Source organism: Oncorhynchus mykiss, chromosome 2 (genome assembly GCF_013265735.2).
Source record: "Oncorhynchus mykiss isolate Arlee chromosome 2, USDA_OmykA_1.1, whole genome shotgun sequence".
Taxonomy (NCBI): domain Eukaryota; kingdom Metazoa; phylum Chordata; class Actinopteri; order Salmoniformes; family Salmonidae; genus Oncorhynchus; species Oncorhynchus mykiss.
In genome coordinates this window covers 4,486,878-4,502,777 of record NC_048566.1, presented here as the reverse complement: position 1 = coordinate 4,502,777, position 15,900 = coordinate 4,486,878, and the positions used below count along the sequence as shown (strand labels likewise).

Below are 15,900 nucleotides of genomic sequence, written 5' to 3'. Positions count from 1 at the left end.
GGTGACTGTCTGCTCAACAGGCTGTTTAATGGTGACTGTCTACTCAACAGGCTGTGTAATGGTGACTCTATCTGCTCAACAGGCTGTGTAATGGTGACTGTCTACTCAACAGGCTGTGTAATGGTGACTGTCTACTCAACAGGCTGTGTAATGGTGACTGTCTACTCAACAGGCTGTGTAATGGTGACTCTATCTGCTCAACAGGCTGTGTAATGGTGACTGTCTGTCTGCTCAACAGGCTGTTTAATGGTGACTGTCTGTCTGCTCAACAGGCTGTGTAATGGTGACTGTCTGCTCAACAGGCTGTTTAATGGTGACTGTCTGCTCAACAGGCTGTGTAATGGTGACTGTCTGTCTGCTCAACAGGCTGTGTAATGGTGACTGTCTGTCTGCTCAACAGGCTGTGTAATGGTGACTGTCTGTCTGCTCAATGACGGTGAACTGAATGACTTTAATGTACATACACACAACCCACTGGTCACACACGGGTTGAATCAACGTTGTTTCCATGTCATTTCAATGAAATGACGTTGAACCAATGTGGAATAGACGTTGAATTGACGTCTGTGCCCAGTGCAATGCACTTTCACTGAGAGAGTGAATCCCTTTTAAACACTAGGCTGTAATAAATTAAATGTATTACTTATGGAATTACACATCGATGAGATGAAACTGCTGAGGAAATATGAAAGCCTCACCACTTTAAAAGGACAATAAACTGAGAATTAATTGTCAAACATCTCGGGGGACTTTTCTTTCTTTCAACCAAGTCCCTTAAAATGCTGTTTCAAGCACTTTCTTTTCATCAGACTGTCTCCAGAAAGAATTAAATAATACATTCTCACATAGTTGCAAAGCAGTCCATTCATCTACCCTCAGAGCTGCACAGAAATCATCACACAACTATTATGCATCTAACAAAGAATGCTCCTCATCTTATTTCCTGTCCTGACATCTTGGGTCACATTGATCCCAGTGAGGAGGACCGGGACTGTGTTGTTGTGGGATTATAGAGGCTGTAATGGTGTTGTTATAGAGGCTGTAGGGTGTTGTTATAGAGGCTGTAGGGTGTTGTTATGGAGGCTGTAGGGTGTTGTTATAGAGGCTGTAGGGTGTTGTTATAGAGGCTGTAGGGTGTTGTTGTGGTGTTATAGAGGCTGTATGGTGTTGTTATAGAGGCTGTAGGGTGTTGTGGTGGTGTTATAGAGTCTGTATGGTGGTGTTATAGAGGCTGTATGGTGGTGTGGTGGTGTTATAGAGGCTGTAGGGTGTTGTTATAGAGGCTGTATGGTGTTGTTGTGGTGTTATAGAGGCTGTATGGTGGTGTGGTGGTGTTATAGAGGCTATAGGGTGTTGTTATAGAGACTGTAGGGTGTTGTTATAGAGGGTGTATGGTGTTGTTATAGAGGCTGTATGGTGTTGTTGTGGTGTCATAGAGGCTGTATGGTGGTGTGGTGGTGTTATAGAGACTGTAGGGTGTTGTTATAGAGGCTGTAGGGTGTTGTTATAGAGGCTATAGATAGGGTGTTGTTATAGAGACTGTATGGTGATGTTATAGAGGCTGTAGGGTGTTGATATAGAGGCTGTAGGGTGTTGTTGTAGGGTGGTGTTGTTGTGGGACTATAGAGTCTGTAGGGTGTTGTGGGGGTGTTATAGAGGCTGCAGGGTGTTGTTGTGGGACTATAGAAGCTGTGAAGGTGTTGTGGTATTATAGAGGATGTTTGGTGTTGTTGGGGTATTATAGAGTCTGTAGGGTGCTGTTATAGAGGCTGTAGGGTGTTGTTGTGGTATTATAGAGACTGTATGGTGTTGTGGTATTATAGAGGTTGTAGGGTGTTGTTATAGAGGCTGTAGGGTGTTGTTATAGAGGCTGTAGGGTGTTGTTGTGGTATTATAGAGCCTGTATGGTGTTGTTGGGGTATTATAGAGGCTGTAGGGTGGTGTGGTATTGTAGAAGCTGTAGGGTGTTGTTATAGAGGCTGCATGGTGTTGTTGGGGTATTATAGAGGCTGTATGGTGTTGTTGGGGTATTATAGAGGCTGTATGGTGTTGTTGTAGAGGCTGCATGGTGTTGTTGTGGTATTATAGAAGCTGTAGGGTGTTGTTATAGAAGCTGTGGGGTGTTGTTGGGGTATTATAGAGGCTGTATGGTGTGTGACTGAAAGCTGTAGGTCTATAGGACAGCCAGCTCAGAGAATGATGCAGAGCCTGACACTCTTGTGTTTCTCAAAATGAATACTACCGCTCTCCGAGCACGCACCCCCCCGTGCTCCGAGCAAACTGGAGCACGGGAGAGAGTCAGAGTATGGGTTTAAATCAAAGTATGTGAAATGAAGCTTCTGGAATGCAGTACTCCGTCTGTACATATTTTAAAGCATTGATGCAAGCTTCAATGGAAAGTAGGCACAGAAAGATGACGCAACCACGTAAAGAAATTACGCAATATTTATTGAAATCAATGGCGGCCATTATTTTAAGTGTGAGAAAATAAACTTAAACTTCGGAATGAAACGTTGCCCATTCACATCTCACATGTTGCCTGACTACAATATGTTATCTTGATACGTTAATAATACATACATGCTGGGTTCATTTTGGCATGTATACCTGCCTACAATACCCACTGTAGTGTGCGTAGATCGCAAGCCCATACATAGCAAGTCAATAGGGCTAACTGGCTTGGCTAGCTACTACTGTTAGCTACTACTGTTAGCTACTACTGTTAGCTACTACTGTTAGCTACTACTGTTAGCTACTACTGTTAGCTGATACTGTTAGCTGCTACTGTTAGCTACTACTGTTAGCTACTACTGTTAGCTACTACTGTTAGCTACTACTGTTAGCTGCTACTGTTAGCTACTACTGTTAGATACTACTGTTAGCTACTACTGTTAGCTACTACTGTTAGCTGCTACTGTTAGCTGCTACTGTTAGCTACTACTGTTAGCTACTACTGTTAGCTACTACTGTTAGCTACTACTGTTAGCTACTACTGTTAGCTAGCCACGAAGAATTGACCTTGCATAACATTATTTGAAGTCATTTTTTCCTGTTAAACTATCTGGTTAGCTATATTATTACGCTTCACATGTACGAAGCTAGCTGATAGATATGAAGGAACGAAGATCCTCTGAGAATGCAGCAGGAGAGTGTGAAACACGGTAGTATGCATATTGAGAAATACCCCATGTCATGCTTTGAAAGTCAAATGTCTTGTACATCTAGAGGTTGCTTGTCTTTGCAGGTGTGTTGAAGATGTCTAGTTAGGTTTAGGGTTGAGGGTTAGGAGTAGTTTAAATGAAAATAAACTCCTGCAAACTATGCTTGTTTCTTGTCTTAACGTTTCAGGCTTTTCAACTTTTGTAAAAACACAAACATTAACACCTTATGGTGAAACTGTGTAAGCAGAACAAGGTGTGGTAGATTCCTCCATCATTCTTACCGGAGCTGAGTTGTCTCTCTTCCCTCTGGATCGTACCATGCGTCCCAGTACCTCCACCCCGTCTGTACTGATGTTGCCAGCTGCGTTGATGGGCTTTCCTCCCACTACCTTACAGTCAACCACCACCCTGGCTGTGGTCTTACTGATCGCCATGTGGAGCTGTGGGGAGAGGAGATGGAACACCCTGTTTTACACAGACTGACACAAACCACAGTATTATCAGTCTGTGGGGAGAGGAGATGGAACACCCTGTTTTAAACAGACTGACACAAACCACAGTATTATCAGTCTGTGGGGAGAGGAGATGGAACACCCTGTTTTAAACATACTGACACAAACCACAGTATTATCAGTCTGTGGGGAGAGGAGATGGAACACCCTGTTTTAAACAGACTGACACAAACCACAGTATTATCAGTCTGCGCGGAGAGGAGATGGAACACCCTGTTTTAAACAGACTGACACAAACCACAGTATTATCAGTCTGTGGGGAGAGGAGATGGAACACTGTGTATTAAACATACTGACACAAACCACAGTATTATCAGTCTGTGGGGAGAGGAGATGGAACACTGTGTTTTAAACATACTGACACAAACCACAGTATTATCAGTCTGCGCGGAGAGGAGATGGAACACCCTGTTTTAAACAGACTGACACAAACCACAGTATTATCAGTCTGTGGGGAGAGGAGATGGAACACCCTGTTTTAAACAGACTGACACAAACCACAGTATTATCAGTCTGTGGGGAGAGGAGATGGAACACCCTGTTTTAAACAGACTGACACAAACCACAGTATTATCAGTCACACTTTAAATAAAGTATCTTTCATACAAAACCTACGTACATGCTTCATAAATCAAGCAAGCATACTGTATCAGGGTCCTATAACGGATCCTTGGATGTGGTGCTTTGCCGAATGTGGTATATCTATCATCCAGAGAGTAAATGCTGTCTCCTAACAGTCAGTCATTGGACAATATAGCAGGCGTATCAAGTCCTCAGCACTTTCATTAAAATAAACAGTAGTCCGTTGTATTAACTCAAAGTCTACAGTTATCTGTTGTAAATGTAACAGTGAAATGCAACTCTGACTCATTCTCTGGCTTCCAAGTCCAGGTCCAAACTCTGGCGGTAGTTCAATGGTAAATCTGTCCGTAGCTGTGCTCCATCTAGTCACAACCCTATCAATTGGCTGCGAGCGGGGCCAACCAATGAGAACTATTGCCCGTAATAAACAGTAAAGGTGTAATGTCCATTTTTGAGTGAAATCTCTGGGTTGAGTCACCTTAAACCATTGTTCAAGAAATTGTTTCTCAAGAAATACACTACGAGTCAAACGTTTTAGAACACCTACTCATTCAAGGGTGAAGACATCAAAACTATGAAATAACACATATTGAATCATGTAGGAACCAAAAAAAAGTGTAACCCCAAAAAAGTGTTAATTAAACAAGCTGGTTGAGAGAATGCCAAGAGTGTGCAAAGCCGTCATCAAGGCAAAGGGTGGCTACTTTGAAGAATCTCAAATATAAAATATATTTTGATTTGTTTAACACTTTTTTGGTTACTACATGATTCCATATGTGTTCTGTCATAGTGTTGATGTTTTCACTATTATTCTACAATGTAGAAAATAGTAAAAATAAAGAAAAACTGTCACGCCCTGACCTGAGTATTCTTAGCTTTCTTTATTGTTTTGGTTAGGTCAGGGTGTGACATGGGTGTTTTTGTATTGTCTAGGGGTCTTGTAGGTTTATGGGGTTGTTTATCATCTAGGTGTTTATATATGTCTATGGTTGCCTAGATTGGTTCTCAATTAGAGGCAGGTGTTTATCGTTGTCTCTGATTGGGAACCATATTTAGGCAGCCATCTTTCTTTGGGTATTTGGTGGGTTATTGTCTACGTCTAGTTGCCTGCGTCTGCACTGTTTGTAGTATAGCGTCACGTTCGTTTTGTTTAGTGTCCGTCTTCATTAAAATATACTGTGTATTCAATTCACGCTGTGCCTTGGTCTCCTCCATACGAAGAGACGTGATAAAAACCCTTGAATGAGTAGGTGTTCTAAAACTTTGGACCGGTAATGTATCTCGTACATGAAGATTTACCTGCCATGTGCAACTATCAACTTTCTCCTTGTCACAATGTATTGTAGCAATTCACAATAAATCACAGGTTTCCCAGGACAGGCTCCTCTGCTGTTCAGGGCTACAAAGCTGAGTTACAACCGTAAGTCTGTCAGGTGTGAGAATTGCAATCATAACGACCACGCCCCAAACAGTACCCTATTCCCTAAATAGTGCCCTACTTTTGACCACTACCCAAATGAGCCCTGGTCAAAAGTAGTGCACTACATAGGGAATAGGGTGCAATTTGAGATGCAAGCAAAACCTTTCCATGGAAACAGTACATCTCAGCTCCCACAGTAACAAGGCGAGGCTAATCTGAAGTTAGACAGAGTTGGTATTTGTGCGTCAGAAACAGAGTCCATTTGGCCGGTCTGTGACGTGTGTAATACTCTATACGCTCGTTTTAATGGGTTCTCGGAGTGAAACTATTTTCTCCAGTTCACTAGGTCTGGTTGTGTTTATACATGTCAGAGACTGTCAACGCCGAGCTGCCTGCCTGCCTGTGTTATATGGTTGGATCCAGGGTTCAGTTCCAAATGGCACCCTATGCCCAACATAGTGCACTACTTCTGACCAGAGCCCATTACACTGTAATAGGGAATAGGGTGCCATTTGGGACACTACCCCAGGACTACTGTGGTGGGTTTAGAGACACACTTAACCCAACACACAGACAGCATATCAACCTCCTTCTCAGCTAAAGACAATTACAAGACAAAGAACCATTTTTCAAACCACCAATTGCCTGACCAAAAAAAAAATGTTTTGTGCGAACAACAAAAAGTTCAACAGTCTTCCAACGACCACTGTATCCACACGGCCTGGGATGCATCTGAAACAGTACCATATTCCCTATGTAGTGCACTGCTTTTGACCAGAGCCAATGAGGCTCTACATAGGGAACAAGGGTGCTCATTTGGGACAAAGCCCATTAATCAAACAGTGTTTATTCACAGTCTGACCAGCGTCATGGGGACAGTATCTCTGCTGTGGATGTGTCTGTCTGAGAGTGACTATGAATAGGGAGGGTAGTTTAAGGGATGAACCCCATGGCCTTGATGATGATATTCAGGACAGGGACGGAGGGGATGGTGAAGAGAGGAGAATAAGAAGTAGAGAGGAGAGGAGAGGAGAGGAGAGGAGAGACACACACACACACACACACTCAGTCCCGCGGGTCAGATGGGTCCTCTGATCAATTGTGTTATAATTCGAGTGCCAACATGATGTATTAGCCTATTTCATCCAGCGCGCTAGCTGTGTTTTTAATGCGAACGGCAAGTGTCACTGACATCCCCTCCGTTCCTCCTCGCTCCTCGCTGCTGCAATATGCAGCGCTTCATTTGTTTGCTTGCTTTTTCCATTTGAGATATCCCTGTTTTTCATCTCTGGGTTTCTAACCGTGTGTGGACTGATGGGGTTTTCTATTACAGCAGATAGGCAGAGTGCATTTCGACATCCTCTTACAAAACAGCCTTCTCCACTTTATGGGACTGACAATGACTCACAGAGGAAATAAAACAGGAAACCGATGGAGTACAGTACGGTATCACTTCAGAGTGGTAGAAAACAATATGATTCATTAGACTTCTTCAGTACGGTATCACTTCAGAGTGGTAGAAAACAATATGATTCATTAGACTTCTTCAGTACGGTATCACTTCAGAGTGGTAGAAAACAATATGATTCAGTAGACTTCTTCAGGACGGTATCACTTCAGAGTGGTAGAAAACAATATGATACATTAGACTTCTTCAGGACGGTATCACTTCAGAGTGGTAGAAAACAATATGATTCATTAGACTTCTTCAGGACGGTATCACTTCAGAGTGGTAGAAAACAATATGATTCAGTAGACTTCTTCAGGACGGTATCACTTCAGAGTGGTAGAAAACAATATGATTCATTAGACTTCTTCAGTACAGTATCACTTCAGAGTGGTAGAAAACAATATGATTCATTAGACTTCTTCAGTACGGTATCACTTCAGAGTGGTAGAAAACAATACGCTTCAGTAGAGTTCTTCAGTACGGTATCACTTCAGAGTGGTAGAAAACAATACGCTTCAGTAGACTTCTTCAGTACGGTATCACTTCAGAATGGTAGAAAAAAATACGCTTCAGTAGACTTCTTGTCTTAGAGACTAAATACAGAGAGTCCAATGTGAGAATCCCATCCATTAATCAACGGTGGCGTAGTCTACACAGTTTTATTTCAACTTCCATCGCTGAAATGATTCTGCTTCAGCTAGTTTTATTGGATAATACCTCAACTATGTGAGATGTAAACTAGCCATGTTTTACTGTAATGTATGCTGATATTAAAAGCTGTTGTATCAGCAGACTCCATCTCAATGTATTCTAAACATTGCCACCTTGACACCAAATGTTCTAGAAGAGAAATGCATGAAGGAGAGAGTTCTGAATCAGCACATTTCCTTACACCCCCCCCATTAGCCATTTAAAGAGGATATGGAATACTTTAGCTGTTACCATGATACCAATTGGACCCCCCACCCCCACCCCCACACTACACTACTTAAAGGTGCAATCTGCAATAGTTACTGCTGTTCAAAGGTCATTTGAAAAGTCCTTGCATTCATATCTTACATCTCAGTATTTGAGGGGGGGTTACTTATTGTACATTTTTCCAGTCCCATCCCTAAGATTTATAGCAAAAGTGTCAGAGCCGCCAATAAAGTTGGCTGAGAACTGAATTACTGATTACCCCTTTAAGTAAGGGCTGAGTTATACAATCTGCAGAAATCCCTAATAACCTTATTTCCTCAGACACACGTTATCAGAGAGAGGGAGACAGAGAGAGACAGAGACATAGAGAGACAGAGACAGAGAGAGACAGAGAGAAAGACAGAGAGAGAGAGAGACAGAGACAGAGACAGAGACAGAGACAGAGACATAGAGAGACAGAGACAGAGAGAGACAGAGACATAGAGAGACAGAGAGAGACAGAGAAGGAGAGAGACAGAGAGAAAGATACATAGAGAGACAGAGACAGAGAGAGAGAGACACATAGAGAGAGCGAGAGACAGAGAGAAAGACAGAGAGAGAGAGACAGAGAGAGCGAGATAGATAGACACAGAGAGAGACACAGAGAGACAGAGACAGACACACACACAGAGAGAGTCACTTTTGTGTGTAATGTGTAATGTTTACTGTCACATGTTTTATTGTTCATTTAACTTTAGTTTATTATCTATTTCACTTGCTTTGACAATGTTCCCATGAAAATAAAGCTATTTGAATTTAATTGAATCGAGACAGAGAAAGAAAGACAGAGACAGAGAGAGAGAGAGAGAGAGAAGCGAGAGAGAGAGAAACAGAGTGAGAGAAACAGAGAGAGAGAGAAACAGAGAGAGGGCTTTGTTTAAAAACTGTAATAACTACCCAGGACAGTATTTCTGGGGTCAGCAATATTCAGAGTGGCAATTCTCTGTTCCAGTGGATTTAGATTGTGTAAATGAGTTTCAGATGGAGGGAAGGCAGGCAGATAAACACTAAGACCCTGGCTGCCTTGACTTACCAGCCACAGCAGCAGACTGAGAAATGTGGTCCCTAATACCAGTTACCAAATCAAACATTACAGGGACCAATGCCTCTGCCTCTGAAACACTGGGAGACTGAACAAAGCATTCTTATGCTAATAAACTAGAAACGAGAAGCTAGTAACCCACACAATACAGAAATAAAATCACAATGTCACAGACACTCAGGACATCACGTCATCCCCTATACGAATACTGTATACCGCTGAGCCCTGCATACCGCTGAGCCCTGCATACCGCTGAGCCCTGCATACCGCTGAGCCTTGCATACCGCTGAGCCCTGCATACCGCTGAGCCCTGCATACCGCTGAGCCCTGCATACCGCTGAGCCCTGCATATCGCTGAGCCCTGCATACCGCTGAGCCTTGCATACCGCTGAGCCCTGCATACCGCTGAGCCCTGCATACCGCTGAGCCCTGCATACCGCTGAGCCCTGCATACCGCTGAGCCCTGCATACCGCTGAGCCCTGCATATCGCTGAGCCCTGCATGGGAGGATAGATATCACAGTTCAGTCTTTCACATTACTATAGTCTGGATATAACATCACCCTCGTATAGATATCACAGTTCAGTCTGTTACATAACATCACCCTCAGTCTGTCACATTACTGTAGTCTGGATATGACATCACCCTCAGATAGATATCACAGTTCAGTCTGAAACATTACTGCAGTCTAGATATAACATCACCCTCAGATAGATATCACAGTTCACATTACTGTAGTCTGGATATAACATCACCCTCAGATAGATATCACAGTTCAGTCTGTTACATAACATCACCCTCAGAGAGATATCACAGTTCAGTCTGTTACATAACATCACCCTCAGTCTGTCACATTACTGTAGTCTGGATATAACATCACCCTCAGGTAGATATCACAGTTCAGTCTGTCACATTACTGTAGTCTGGATATAACATCACCCTCAGATAGATATCACAGTTCAGTCTGTTACATAACATCACCCTCAGTCTGTCACATTACTGTAGTCTGGATATAACATCACCCTCAGGTAGATATCACAGTTCAGTCTGTCACATTACTGTAGTCTGGATATAACATCACCCTCAGGTAGATATCACAGTTCAGTCTGTCACATTACTGTAGTCTGGATATAACATCACCCTCAGGTAGATATCACAGTTCAGTCTGTCACATTACTGTAGTCTGGATATAACATCACCCTCAGATAGATATCACAGTTCAGTCTGTCACATAACATCACCCTCAGTCTGTCACATTACTGTAGTCTGGATATAACATCACCCTCAGGTAGATATCACAGTTCAGTCTGTCACATAACATCACCCTCAGTCTGTCACATTACTGTAGTCTGGATATAACATCACCCTCAGGTAGATATCACAGTTCAGTCTGTCACATTACTGTAGTCTGGATATAACATCACCCTCAGGTAGATATCACAGTTCAGTCTGTCACATTACTGTAGTCTGGATATAACATCACCCTCAGGTAGATATCACAGTTCACATTACTGTAGTCTGGATATAACATCACCCTCAGATAGATATCACAGTTCAGTCTGTCACATTACTGTAGTCTGGATATAACATCACCCTCAGGTAGATATCACAGTTCACATTACTGTAGTCTGGATATAACATCACCCTCAGATAGATATCACAGTTCAGTCTGTCACATAACATCACCCTCAGTCTGTCACATTACTGTAGTCTGGATATAACATCACCCTCAGGTAGATATCACAGTTCAGTCTGTCACATTACTGTAGTCTGGATATAACATCACCCTCAGGTAGATATCACAGTTCAGTCTGTCACATAACATCACCCTCAGTCTGTCACATTACTGTAGTCTGGATATAACATCACCCTCAGGTAGATATCACAGTTCAGTCTGTCACATTACTGTAGTCTGGATATAACATCACCCTCAGGTAGATATCACAGTTCAGTCTGTCACATTACTGTAGTCTAGATATAACATCACCCTCAGATAGATATCACAGTTCAGTCTGTCACATTACTGCAGTCTAGATATAACATCACCCTCAGATAGATATCACAGTTCACATTACTGTAGTCTGGATATAACATCACCCTCAGATAGATATCACAGTTCAGTCTGTTACATAACATCACCCTCAGAGAGATATCACAGTTCAGTCTGTTACATAACATCACCCTCAGATAGATATCACAGTTCAGTCTGTTACATAACATCACCCTCGTATAGATATCACAGTTCAGTCTGTTACATAACATCACCCTCAGAGAGATATCACAGTTCAGTCTGTTACATAACATCACCCTCAGAGAGATATCACAGTTCAGTCTGTTACATAACATCACCCTCGTATAGATATCACAGTTCAGTCTGTTACATAACATCACCCTCAGTCTGTCACATTACTGTAGTCTGGATATAACATCACCCTCAGGTAGATATCACAGTTCAGTCTGTCACATTACTGTAGTCTAGATATAACATCACCCTCAGATAGATATCACAGTTCAGTCTGTCACATAACATCACCCTCAGTCTGTCACATTACTGTAGTCTGGATATAACATCACCCTCAGATAGATATCACAGTTCAGTCTGTCACATTACTGTAGTCTGGATATAACATCACCCTCAGGTAGATATCACAGTTCAGTCTGTCACATTACTGTAGTCTGGATATAACATCACCCTCAGGTAGATATCACAGTTCAGTCTGTCACATTACTGTAGTCTGGATATAACATCACCCTCAGGTAGATATCACAGTTCAGTCTGTCACATTACTGTAGTCTGGATATAACATCACCCTCAGATAGATATCACAGTTCAGTCTGTCACATAACATCACCCTCAGTCTGTCACATTACTGTAGTCTGGATATAACATCACCCTCAGGTAGATATCACAGTTCAGTCTGTCACATTACTGTAGTCTGGATATAACATCACCCTCAGGTAGATATCACAGTTCAGTCTGTCACATTACTGTAGTCTGGATATAACATCACCCTCAGATAGATATCACAGTTCAGTCTGTCACATTACTGTAGTCTGGATATAACATCACCCTCAGATAGATATCACAGTTCAGTCTGTCACATAACATCACCCTCAGTCTGTCACATTACTGTAGTCTGGATATAACATCACCCTCAGGTAGATATCACAGTTCACATTACTGTAGTCTGGATATAACATCACCCTCAGATAGATATCACAGTTCAGTCTGTCACATAACATCACCCTCAGTCTGTCACATTACTGTAGTCTGGATATAACATCACCCTCAGATAGATATCACAGTTCAGTCTGTCACATAACATCACCCTCAGTCTGTCACATTACTGTAGTCTGGATATAACATCACCCTCAGATAGATATCACAGTTCAGTCTGTCACATAACATCACCCTCAGTCTGTCACATTACTGTAGTCTGGATATAACATCACCCTCAGATAGATATCACAGTTCAGTCTGTCACATTACTATAGTCTGGATATAACATCACCCTCGTATAGATATCACAGTTCAGTCTGTCACATAACATCACCCTCAGTCTGTCACATTACTGTAGTCTGGATATAACATCACCCTCAGATAGATATCACAGTTCAGTCTGTCACATTACTGTAGTCTGGATATAACATCACCCTCAGATAGATATCACAGTTCAGTCTGTCACATTACTGTAGTCTGGATATAACATCACCCTCAGGTAGATATCACAGTTCAGTCTGTCACATTACTGTAGTCTGGATATAACATCACCCTCAGGTAGATATCACAGTTCAGTCTGTCACATTACTGTAGTCTGGATATAACATCACCCTCAGGTAGATATCACAGTTCAGTCTGTCACATTACTGTAGTCTGGATATAACATCACCCTCAGATAGATATCACAGTTCAGTCTGTCACATAACATCACCCTCAGTCTGTCACATTACTGTAGTCTGGATATAACATCACCCTCAGGTAGATATCACAGTTCAGTCTGTCACATTACTGTAGTCTGGATATAACATCACCCTCAGGTAGATATCACAGTTCAGTCTGTCACATTACTGTAGTCTGGATATAACATCACCCTCAGATAGATATCACAGTTCAGTCTGTCACATTACTGTAGTCTGGATATAACATCACCCTCAGATAGATATCACAGTTCAGTCTGTCACATAACATCACCCTCAGTCTGTCACATTACTGTAGTCTGGATATAACATCACCCTCAGGTAGATATCACAGTTCAGTCTGTCACATAACATCACCCTCAGTCTGTCACATTACTGTAGTCTGGATATAACATCACCCTCAGGTAGATATCACAGTTCAGTCTGTCACATTACTGTAGTCTGGATATAACATCACCCTCAGGTAGATATCACAGTTCAGTCTGTCACATTACTGTAGTCTGGATATAACATCACCCTCGGGTAGATATCACAGTTCACATTACTGTAGTCTGGATATAACATCACCCTCAGATAGATATCACAGTTCAGTCTGTCACATAACATCACCCTCAGTCTGTCACATTACTGTAGTCTGGATATAACATCACCCTCAGGTAGATATCACAGTTCAGTCTGTCACATAACATCACCCTCAGTCTGTCACATTACTGTAGTCTGGATATAACATCACCCTCAGGTAGATATCACAGTTCAGTCTGTCACATAACATCACCCTCAGTCTGTCACATTACTGTAGTCTGGATATAACATCACCCTCAGGTAGATATCACAGTTCAGTCTGTCACATTACTGTAGTCTGGATATAACATCACCCTCAGGTAGATATCACAGTTCAGTCTGTCACATAACATCACCCTCAGTCTGTCACATTACTGTAGTCTGGATATAACATCACCCTCAGGTAGATATCACAGTTCAGTCTGTCACATTACTGTAGTCTGGATATAACATCACCCTCAGGTAGATATCACAGTTCAGTCTGTCACATTACTGTAGTCTGGATATAACATCACCCTCAGGTAGATATCACAGTTCACATTACTGTAGTCTGGATATAACATCACCCTCAGATAGATATCACAGTTCAGTCTGTCACATTACTGTAGTCTGGATATAACATCACCCTCAGGTAGATATCACAGTTCACATTACTGTAGTCTGGATATAACATCACCCTCAGATAGATATCACAGTTCAGTCTGTCACATAACATCACCCTCAGTCTGTCACATTACTGTAGTCTGGATATAACATCACCCTCAGATAGATATCACAGTTCAGTCTGTCACATAACATCACCCTCAGTCTGTCACATTACTGTAGTCTGGATATAACATCACCCTCAGATAGATATCACAGTTCAGTCTGTCACATAACATCACCCTCAGTCTGTCACATTACTGTAGTCTGGATATAACATCACCCTCAGATAGATATCACAGTTCAGTCTGTCACATTACTATAGTCTGGATATAACATCACCCTCGTATAGATATCACAGTTCAGTCTGTCACATAACATCACCCTCAGTCTGTCACATTACTGTAGTCTGGATATAACATCACCCTCAGATAGATATCACAGTTCAGTCTGTCACATTACTGTAGTCTGGATATAACATCACCCTCAGATAGATATCACAGTTCAGTCTGTCACATTACTGTAGTCTGGATATAACATCACCCTCAGATAGATATCACAGTTCAGTCTGTAACATTACTGTAGTCTGGATATAACATCACCCTCAGATAGATATCACAGTTCAGTCTGTTACATAACATCACCCTCAGTCTGTCACATTACTGTAGTCTGGATATAACATCACCCTCAGATAGATATCACAGTTCAGTCTGTCACATAACATCACCCTCAGTCTGTCACATTACTGTAGTCTGGATATAACATCACCCTCAGATAGATATCACAGTTCAGTCTGTCACATAACATCACCCTCAGTCTGTCACATTACTGTAGTCTGGATATAACATCACCCTCAGATAGATATCACAGTTCAGTCTGTCACATTACTGTAGTCTGGATATAACATCACCCTCAGATAGATATCACAGTTCAGTCTGTCACATTACTGTAGTCTGGATATAACATCACCCTCAGATAGATATTACAGTTCAGTCTGTCACATTACTGTAGTCTGGATATAACATCACCCTCAGATAGATATCACAGTTCAGTCTGTCACATTACTGTAGTCTGGATATAACATCACCCTCAGATCACAGTTCAGTCTGTCACATTACTGTAGTCTGGATATAACATCACCCTCAGTCGGTCACATTACTGTAGTCTGGATATAACATCACCCTCAGATAGATATCACAGTTCAGTCTGTCACATAACATCACCCTCAGTCTGTCACATTACTGTAGTCTGGATATAACATCACCCTCAGGTAGATATCACAGTTCAGTCTGTCACATTACTGTAGTCTGGATATAACATCACCCTCAGATATATATCACAGTTCACATTACTGTAGTCTGGATATAACATCACCCTCAGATAGATATCACAGTTCAGTCTGTCACATAACATCACCCTCAGTCTGTCACATTACTGTAGTCTGGATATAACATCACCCTCAGATATATATCACAGTTCACATTACTGTAGTCTAGATATAACATCACCCTCAGAGAGATATCACAGTTCAGTCTGTTACTGTATCTAAGCTGACAGGAAGTAGCACCATTCAGAGACACACGTCCTCTTTTCCTCCACAAGGACAGGGGATGCTCTGTGTGAGACGGTGGCGTAAGGAGGACCATATGAAGACA

The 15,900-nt window shown here is 41.9% G+C and overlaps 1 protein-coding gene across 5 annotated transcripts in view; it reads right to left on the bottom strand.

The window, feature by feature from the left end:
- The window catches only part of col14a1a (collagen, type XIV, alpha 1a), a 244,399-nt gene that overhangs the window by 69,604 nt on the left and 158,895 nt on the right, over positions 1–15,900 (bottom strand). For all 5 annotated transcript variants that reach the window (XM_036935521.1, XM_036935515.1, XM_036935520.1 and 2 more), the window contains one exon: positions 3,443–3,601. In XM_036935521.1, coding sequence (XP_036791416.1) covers positions 3,443–3,601 — 159 coding nt within the window. The remainder of the gene's footprint in view (positions 1–3,442; positions 3,602–15,900) is intronic.